At 35.7% G+C, this 9,931-nt stretch overlaps 1 protein-coding gene across 1 annotated transcript; it reads left to right on the forward strand.

The window, feature by feature from the left end:
* Positions 1-590: 590 nt before the first annotated feature.
* LOC117306671 (arylacetamide deacetylase-like) lies at positions 591-2,043 on the forward strand (the record flags this gene model as incomplete). Its single annotated transcript, XM_033791156.1, is given in 2 exon segments — positions 591-654; positions 1,082-2,043. Coding segments are annotated over 2 exon segments (848 nt in total), but the record flags the coding sequence as incomplete, so codon positions are not given.
* Positions 2,044-9,931: the final 7,888 nt, after the last annotated feature.

Consider the following 9,931-nt stretch of genomic DNA (forward strand, 5'->3'; position numbering starts at 1 on the left):
ATGTAATGGTGCTTTTGGCAGCTAGCCACATCAACCTTTATATGACCACTTGTGGCGTGTAGCCACAAACTTCACCAAGCAGTCTATACCTGAGTGCACCAAACTCAAGTATAGTAAACCAGACAGTTCAGTGGCAAAATCATTTGGTCTGGGTTCAATTACCAGTCATGACAATTTTGTCACTGAGCGTGACACTTGACTTTAATTGCTTCTCTACACCCAGGAGCAACTGGTTCATGATTGATTATAGTTTGATGCATAGGACCTCCGGGAATAAAAATAAATGACCCGGTCTTTAAAGCGACACTATAGGAGTGTACTGTTTGTGTTAGGTGTTTACAGACAAATTTACCCAAACGTAATAGCATCATGTGTATCCACCAAAAGTGGCTAATGTGAATAATGTTTATTTTTGTATGTTTAGAAAAGCAAATCTCTGAAACATCAACTTAAGTTCTAAAAGGAGTGTTGTAACTCGACTCAAATTAAATATGTTGAAGAGTATTTTCTTGAAGGAAAAATCATCATGGAATTAAAAGTATTATTATCTTGTTGGATTTTAACTTTAAGTCTTTTTGTCTTCGTAACAGAAGCGTATGACCCATTAACACGGCAATTAGCAGAGGAGCTGGACATTGTGATTGCATCAGTTGAGTAAGTTACCAAGATAGCCTTGGTCTTGCTTTGTTTGCTTAGAAGACAGCTTTTTGTAAAAGCATTTATAGAATACAAGGCCACATTGCCACTTTGTTAGTAGACTACAGTCCTCCAAATCTCTAGACCCACTATCATATAGCCATAAAGGTCAGGGCTTTAAAATTTTGGGAAAAATCCAAATGAGCAGAGCCCAATTTCATTTCGCCGCCAAATTCTGCACGTTGGATCGCCATCCTATGCTTACAGTGATAGCGTCAAAGTGCTCCAAATTGCTGCACTAAAGAAGTGACCTTTGCAGAATGAAAAAGGCCTTATACTCTCAAAGATGAAATCCTGGGATGATGGTTACCGGTAGTCTTACAGGGGGATAGCCACTCTCAATATTTTCCATCATTCATACCTTTTATGTTCATCTGTTTTCTAGTTATTGTCTGGCAACCAAGCATAAATTTCCAGCAGCCCATGAAGACAGCATGAAGGCCCTAAGATTCTTCCTAATTCATGCTTCGGAGTTCGGTGTTGACCCAGCGCGCATAGGGGTCGCAGGGGACAGCGCAGGAGGTCATCTTGCTGCAGCAGTTGCTCAAGAGGCATCAGATGACCCGAGCCTTCCTCGTCTTAAGATTCAAGTTCTACTCTATCCATTACTGCAACTGCTTGATTTACAGACGCCGTCTTATCAGAAATACATGTATGACTTTGGCTCGACTGGAGGCGTTCTCACAGAGCCGACATTGGGAATTATGCGTTGTGTCTACCTCCTTGGGAGGATTGACGAAGACTTTATTACAGCATTTCGAGTGAACAACCACACATCCCTTACCTTCAAGAAGGACAACCCAACGTACTACAACCATGAGCTTGTACCTGCTGGCCTGAGGAAGCATGTGTCTTACAAAGGGCCGGTGATGGAGGATGGAAATGACGAGATGTGGGCAAAGTACAAACACTTGTTCAAAGATCCCCGTGTATCGCCGCTTATGCGTAAGAATCTCTCTAGTCTCCCTCCAGCCTACATTGTCAGTTGTCAGTATGATAGTCTTAGAGATGATGCCATTATGTACGCAGCTAGACTAGAAGCGGCTGGAATAGAGACTAAGCTGGTCAATTATTACAATGGTTGGCATGGAATGTTTAATGCTCCACATTTTGAGGTTGGCAGGCGAGCAATCAAATATTTGGTCCAACATTTGAAGACGAACTTGTAGTTCCTTAAGCTGGTTCTACACTACCGCAAAGCGCTGACACTTTTTTAATAATGGTATCAGGGGCTTGTGAAAACTGTGAACAAAATTCAGCCTCGGGCCAAATTACTGAAAGCCATTGGACCCTTTCGGTACAGAAAAAAAAAAAGTTCACAGATTTACAAATAATTTACAGGGTTTACAGAAGGTAATGGTGAAAGACTTCTCTTGAAATAATTATTAGCGCATGAAATGCTTTACTTTTTGAGAAAACGGCAAAATAATATAAATTCTCTTTAGCGAGAATTACGGATTTATTTTAAACACATGTCATGACACGGCGAAACGCGCGGAAACAAGAGTGGGTTTTCCTGCTAATTTCTCTCCCGACTCCGATGACCAATTGAGCCTAAATTTTCACAGGTTTGTTGTTATATATAACTTGTGATACACTGAGTGTGGGACTTGGACAATACTGTTTACCTAAAGTGTATAATGGCTTTAAAGGAACGTTACAGAATTGGTTTTTGCTAACAAACAGTTGCTGGCAGTGTAAGCTTTTTGTGTAATCCAGACATAAACTGACAAACCTGTAGAAGTTTGAGATTGATCGGCCATCTGGGTCACAAGAAAATAGTGAAAATCGATTACACATGACGTCTTGCATGACATCGATTACAATAGAAATTAATAAAATACTCACTTGGGGAATAAACTCCAGCAGGAAATTAGTTTTGTATATTTCTCATCAAATATGACATTTCAGACAGAGTTGTTTCAAGGGATGTTTTCTACATCATCATAAAAACCGTTTAAGTTTTATGTCAATCTGTGTGGATACATTGTTTCTTCTTACCAATTCTGTAATGTTCCTTTAATAGGTATGAGATAACTGTTTAATAGAAAGAAAGAACAGGTCCAAGAAATACATTTTCTTCTTTAATTGAAATATTAATGCAATTTGTTCCTAACTGATGCAAAAGACTACAATTCAGGGCCCAATTTCATACAGCTTCTTTGAGCACAAAAAGTAGCTGACAACAAAATTATGCTATCCAGAAAAAGGGTTACCCACCCAACTACACACATTTATAATTTCTTGCCTCGTTCTTTCATACATTTGTATAATGCACAAAACTATTTTAATATTTTTGCATTCACAGGTAAAAGGTATCAATTTTAATTTAGTATTTCAATAAGTAATAAAGAAACCAAAGGTATTTTATATAATGAAACATTTATTATAAAAAAATTATAAATATTTTAAAAGAAAATTTAAACATAATAAAAAAAATGTTTTTTTTTTAATGTACACATTATATGTGCAGTAATTTCACAATCAATGGAGGTTTGGTAAATCTTTACCAAGTTTTTACGCCCAAGTAAAAAATAAAAATACCAGTTGATCGTCTGTGTCTCCAAAAAGAGGAGGATGAGTGCCTTTTTTTTTCTATCTCTTTTTCTTTTAAAGGTGGCTGCCAATTCTCCAGTTTAAATTTACCACTTACTTTTATGTAGTTACGAGTTCTTTAAAGATTATTAAGTTTAAATCTAGAAATACACAAAAAAATGTGTCTTTTTGAAGAAAAAAAAAAGTAAAATAAAAAATAATAATAAAAAAAGATGCGGTCTCAAAAAAAGGGAGGGGAAGATCAACTAGTATTTATTTTTTGGCCTAACAATGAATTATATGAAATCAGGTAGGCAATTTGAAATATTTAAACTAAGGATTTTTGAGAAAATGTTTCATTATGTTTTAAACTTTCATTATGAAAATGTTTCATTATGACAATCATTTTGTATTTAAAACTGTCAAATAAAGCTCGTCATTCAGGAATTAAGTTTTAATCAAAGAAATAATGGACCTTGAAGGGCATGTCAGCCTCCTTCTTTATTCCAACGCTTGCCAGCTGGCCAGTTCAACCATCTTAGATATAAATACAAATGCTTCTTTGTCCATTTCCCAACAAGCTTTTACATGAAAATTACTTACTATACATGCCCAGCTATTGCCTACAGGTTGAGTCAAAAAGAAGTTGACTGGTATTGTGATGTTTTTCAAAACAAACAAATGACACTAAAAAGACCAGTAAAGCATATTATTTTCCACACACTCTCTCCTGCTTATTAGAAGAAAAAAATTATGAAAGAAATTAATCATTCCTAAGAGGAGTTATGTCTATTTTGATGAAGAATACTTATTTTGCAAGCTGTCCACAAAAATCAATTAACAAACTCAGTGAATGACTTTTTTTTATACCCGTTGCTACTTACTCAGATTCAGTCAAACATTAACATTCTATGGACAGCTACAACTGAGTGCTTTGAAGTAAAACAGGCATAACTTCTCTGTTTCATTCCCTTTTTTTTTATTTTTTTTTTATTTTTAGATAATTCTAGAAGCAGGAATGAATTAATGCTTGTTCGCTTCACTGGGGTTTTGAGCGCTGTTGTTTTATTTGCAATCATAATCGTGGTCAACTTCATTTTGATACACCCTGTATGGCTAACTTTTCATTTTGTTATGTGAACAATCACATTTTATGCCATACATCACATTTGAGCCTGCTGGAGAGACCTACGAACATAATTGTCAGGGGGTCAGATCTTAAAGTAGGTTGGTCTTTGACTGGGGATACATGTGTATGTGCTAAATGCCCATGAGATGACTGCAAATACTTTTCCACCCCTACAAATCAAAATCTCTGAGACCTGACCCTCCCCCTGTCCACACCAAAGTGGTGTTTCATCAACAAAATAATTTCAAAATTTATGTGAGATTATTGAAATACACGAATTAGGGCAATGGTCTCTGCCCGCCCCTCTACCTCATAATTAATGACAGAAAATGTTGTGTTTAGCCAATAAGCGTCAGTATATGAAACTATTATTCACACTAAATCTTGGCTTGCTGACCCTTTTCCCAACAATGCCAACATGACCAAGACAAAAACCATCTCGAGTGAGAAATCTTAGATGTTTCAATCAAACACAAGAGCGGTCCTTGCATCGGCGCGGTAGATGTTAGTTTCCAAACGCCAGGAGTCGATCGTTACACGTGAAAAGGATCCGAAATAACCACACTGGTAAGAACGCTTTTAGACTTGACCAAGTCCGTCCAGAATTTGTCTTGTTGCGAGTCGATCGGACCCACTGCAGGAGTACATACGTATCACTCTCCACGTTGCAAAACTTCTCAACACGAACGTACGTTATCATTCAAGTTAAGGCCAATCAAAGACTGGTCTATTCCCTTTCAGTACACAAGAGATTCATCTAGTTCTGCTGATTTTATTATATTTTTATGAAGCTGTCTGGTATTTATTTCAGATTTTTAAATATTTAAGACCGAGAGTCCCCCTTAAATTGCTTCATATACTGTGACAAGTCACTGTGCCGTGCGTACAGTTTAAGATTTCATTTTATCATAATTTGATAAAGCTCCATTATATTTATTTTAGATTATTTAAAATTAAAGAGCACGCGAGTCCCTTTGCAGCATAGGCTGCTGTGCGTGTGTAAACAACGTACACCGCTGTGTGCACAGTTTACGATTTCATCAACGCCACGGGTCGATTTGTAAAACGGTTTATCAATACGGTATCATTCAATTAGACCAATCAAAGACTGGCATTACCTAAACAAAGCATTCACGTAGCATTACTGATTTTATCATAATTTTATAAAGCTTCGTTATGTTTATTTCAGATTTTTGAAAATTACACACCACGAGTCCCTTTGCAGCATACTATGCGCGTGTACTACACTGCTGTGCGCACAGTTTAAGATTTCATCAACGCCACGGGTCGATTTGGAAAACAGTTTATAAACACGTTATCATTCAAACGAAGCAAATCCAAGACTGTCATTCCCTATAAAAAGCATTCATGTAGCATTACTGATTTTATCATAATTTTATAAAGCTCCGTTATATTTATTTCAGATTTTTGAAAATTACTCACCACGAGTCCCTTTGCAGCATAGTTTGCATGTGTACATCGCTGCTGTGCGTACAGTTAACGATTTCATCAACGCCACGGGTCGGTTTGTAAAACGGTTTATCAATACGTTTTTATTCAAACAAAGCCAGTCAATGACTGTCATTACCTAAACAAAGCATTCATGTAGCATTACTGATTTTATCATAATTTTATAATGCTCCATTATATTTGTTTCAGATTTTTGAAAATTACACACCACGAGTCCCTTTGCAGCATACTTTATGGTGTACATCACTGCTGTGCGTCAATTTACAATTTCATCAACGCCACGGGTCGATATTTAAATCGGTTTATCAATACGTTATCATTCAAACGAAGCCAATCAAAGACTGTCATTACCTATACAAATCATTCATGTAGCACTACTGATTTTATCATAATCTTATAAAGCTCCGTTATATTTATTTAAGATTTCTGAAAATTACACACCACGAGTCTCTTTGCAGCATACTTTATGGTGTACATCACTGATGTGCGTACAGTTTACAATTTCATCAACGCCACGGGTCGATAATTATGTAAATCGGTTTATCAATACGGTATCATTCAAATTAGACCAATCAAAGACTGTCATTACCTAAACAAAGTATTCATGTAGCATTACTGATTTTATCATATTTTTTTATAAAGCTCCGTTATGTTTATTTCAGATTTTTGAAAATTACACACCACGAGTCCCTTTGCAGCATACTATGCGCGTGTACTACACTGCTGTGCGCACAGTTTAAGATTTCATCAACGGCACGGGTCGATATGTAAATCGGTTTATCAATACGGTATCATTCAAATTAGACCAATCAAAGACTGGCATTACCTAAACAAAGCATTCATGATTTTATCATAATTTTATAAAGCTCCGTTATATTGATTTCAGATTTTTGAAAATTACTCACCATGAGTCCCTTTGCAGCATACTTTGTATGTGTACTACACTGCTGTGTGCACAGTTTAATATTTCATCAACGCCACGGGTCGATTTGTAAAAAACAGTTTATCAACACGTTACTGTTCAAACGAAGCCAATCAAAGACTGCCAGTACTCAAACAAAGCATTTATGTAGCATTACTGATTTTATCATGTTTTTGTAAAGCTTCATTATATTTATGTCAGATTTTTGAAAATTAAAGACCACGAGTCCCTTTGCAGCGTACTGTGCGTGTTCACAACACTGCTGTGCGCACAGTTTAAGATTTCACCAACGATTTGTGGAACAGTTTATCGAAAGGACCTGCCCTTTGATGGTCGTTCGCTGATCGTCCTACAACTTACACGAATGTAGAAAACGATTGCTGGTGATGGACTGGAAGCAATGGTTTGCATGTATTCAATTCCAAATAATATCAAACAAACAACTTCACTTATCTCTAAAATGAAGACACGCCGTTTTGGTTTCTCTTGTGAATGGGAGTAAGACAACATTTATTGAATTTAGCAAAACGAGTACAATGACGTTTAAGAACAATCTGTTAATATAAAACAATAAAAGCAGTGAAAAGAATTAACAACTGTTTTAAGCATTTGCAAGTTTCGACAAGTAACAAATATAATGGCAAGTTAAACCATTAATTTTGTTATGTGCATGGTGTTTATACTCGTAAAGTTCACCACTCAAAAACTTAACAATTCATCCAGTAGAGATAGCATTCAAGTTCGCTGGAGTTTCTTGAAGGGTGTGTCTTTTCATTTAAACTCATTTTGGCCAGTCATTTTTTGGATTGTTCAATTTAAAACATAACACTTGGTTAAAAAGTTGCTTCCTTTATTATTTAGGTTTTTTGGTCAAATTCTGCAAATGAGCAGTCAATTTTCATGCGTTCGAATTCAAGCTGTTTTGCCTCTCCAGTTGTTACTGCGTTTCAAATTCAAAATTCGGTAATTCAATTTCGTTTTGAGTCGAGTCAAATTCCTTTAGCACTCTGTTCAATGTAGCGTGCCGTCATTCTTGTTCGTGACACAACCGCCTCAAGAAGCGTCTGCGACTTTGAATGCTGCTTTGATGAATTTTAAATTGAATGATTATTTTGTTAAATCTAATGCAACATTACCATTAGGCAAAAAATTACAGTTGAACAACATTTGCCAAGATATCTGTCGCACAATTTTTTTTTTTTTTAGGTAAGTCTTGGTCATTTTCCATTACTTACACCTCCCCCCACCAACCCCCAAAATAAATACAAAATGAATGAATAAATATAGGATGGATTCTCGGTTAAATTTGGCAAATGAGCAGTCAAATTCATTTTTACCCGCTCATATTAAAGCTGTTTGCCTCCCCGCCAGTTGAGTATTGAGAATTCGGCCATTCAGTTTGGTTTTGAGTCGAGTTATTCCTTTAGCACTTTTATTTTTATTTTAATGACGCAACATTACATTTGACTAGAATAGCTTGGTGGTTATTCTGGCTGCTTATTTGCCGAAATTGACTGAGAAAACCTACAAATAAATAAAGTAAAACAAATATAGGTTTTCTCGGTCCATTTCGGAAAATGAGCAGCCAATTTAAACACAAGCCTAATCTATTTCGCACGAAATCGAATGTTACTGAAAAGATCATTCAATATCTTTTTAAGACTAGTCAAATCTACTTTACGTCATTCCATTTAACAAAATAATCATTCAATTTAACAACTCATCAAAGCTGCAGTCAAATTCGCAGTTTTTGTTTTAGGCGTTCAATTTCATTTTTAGGCAGTCAATTCCGGAATTTGTGCAATCTTAAAAACGCCTGGTTAACTTGTTCTTTCCTTACAAATGTAAAAGGCATGCGGTTAATTTGTTTGGCACTCTTAAACATAATGCCAAGATGTCTGTTACGCCAGCAGATTGATGGTTGGTGAATATACAAAAAAAAAAAAATAAAAAAAAATAAAAAAACATTAAAAAAAAAAAACACTTCAAATTCTAAAAAGCGCCCTCTGTGGTCGAAACTGGAGAACTGTGCTCAAACTGTATGGGCAAATCAGTACGGCACAAACGAATTGGGAAGTTACCGGATAATTTATTTTAGGTTCCTTTACAGGTTAACAGTTTTTTTTCGCCAGATCTCAATTTAATTATTATAATTTAATCCTTGGAAAATATTAAAATGTTTGTTATTCTGTACACCAATAATTTCCCCCATAATGTTTTTCAATTGTTTGAATTACTGTCACCCACAAACAGGCTTTAATTAAATCTAACTAAACTAGACATTAGGTGTTTGTGAACAAACACAAAGCTGTTCCGTGTTGTTTTGCTTTGATTATGTGCTGCAGCGATGACCAGGGATTTATACTCTGAAAAATGTTTTAAAAAATGTTTAGTAGTACTTGAGATATGGTCCCACTTCCCGTCACGGTTTTTCAAAGTCACTATTATGCCTAAGGAGTCTATAACTGAAAACAAAATTGACATCGGTTGTGTAGTTCTTGAAATATGGTCACACTTCCGGTTCACCTGGAAGTAGAGGTCAACATGTGGTCACGAGTTTTAACAGTCAATATTAATGTCTCAGGAGTTTGTAACTGAAAAAAAAATTGAAAATCGGTTGAGTAGTTCTGAAGATATGGTCCCACTTCCGGTTAACCCGGAAGTAGAGGTCAATTTAAGGTCACGGTTTTTCCAAAGTTTTCTCCTATCCCTAAGGAGTCCTTAACTCCAAACAAGTTAAAAATCAGCCCTTTACTTCTTGAGATCTGGTGTTTCAAAGATTTCCCAATTAAATATGCAAATGAGGGTCACGTGGTTGATGAATTAATAATTTAAAAACAAAATTTCATTAGGAATTAAGCTTAGGTTCAAAGCTTGATAAAATGATTTCACTGGTTATGGTTTAGAAGAATAGGCTTAAACAAAAAACAAATTACTGGTCAATAGAGGGCGGTATGTAAGATGAGTGGTCTTTCTATATCACCATCTCCTTTTCCTAGTTAATTGTTCAGTTGAAATGTTATCTCAAAAGTTTGATTAACAAGATGAATAAATGTAAAGAAAACCTAATATTTGACCCAGGATTGTTTGATTTGTTGGTTTCTTGAGTTCAATGCAGTACTTTCAGAGTCCATTGTCATGTGACAAACCAATTAATTAAGGATAAAATCCTTGTATTT

This window comes from Asterias rubens, unplaced genomic scaffold (genome assembly GCF_902459465.1).
Source record: "Asterias rubens unplaced genomic scaffold, eAstRub1.3, whole genome shotgun sequence".
Classification (NCBI taxonomy): domain Eukaryota; kingdom Metazoa; phylum Echinodermata; class Asteroidea; order Forcipulatida; family Asteriidae; genus Asterias; species Asterias rubens.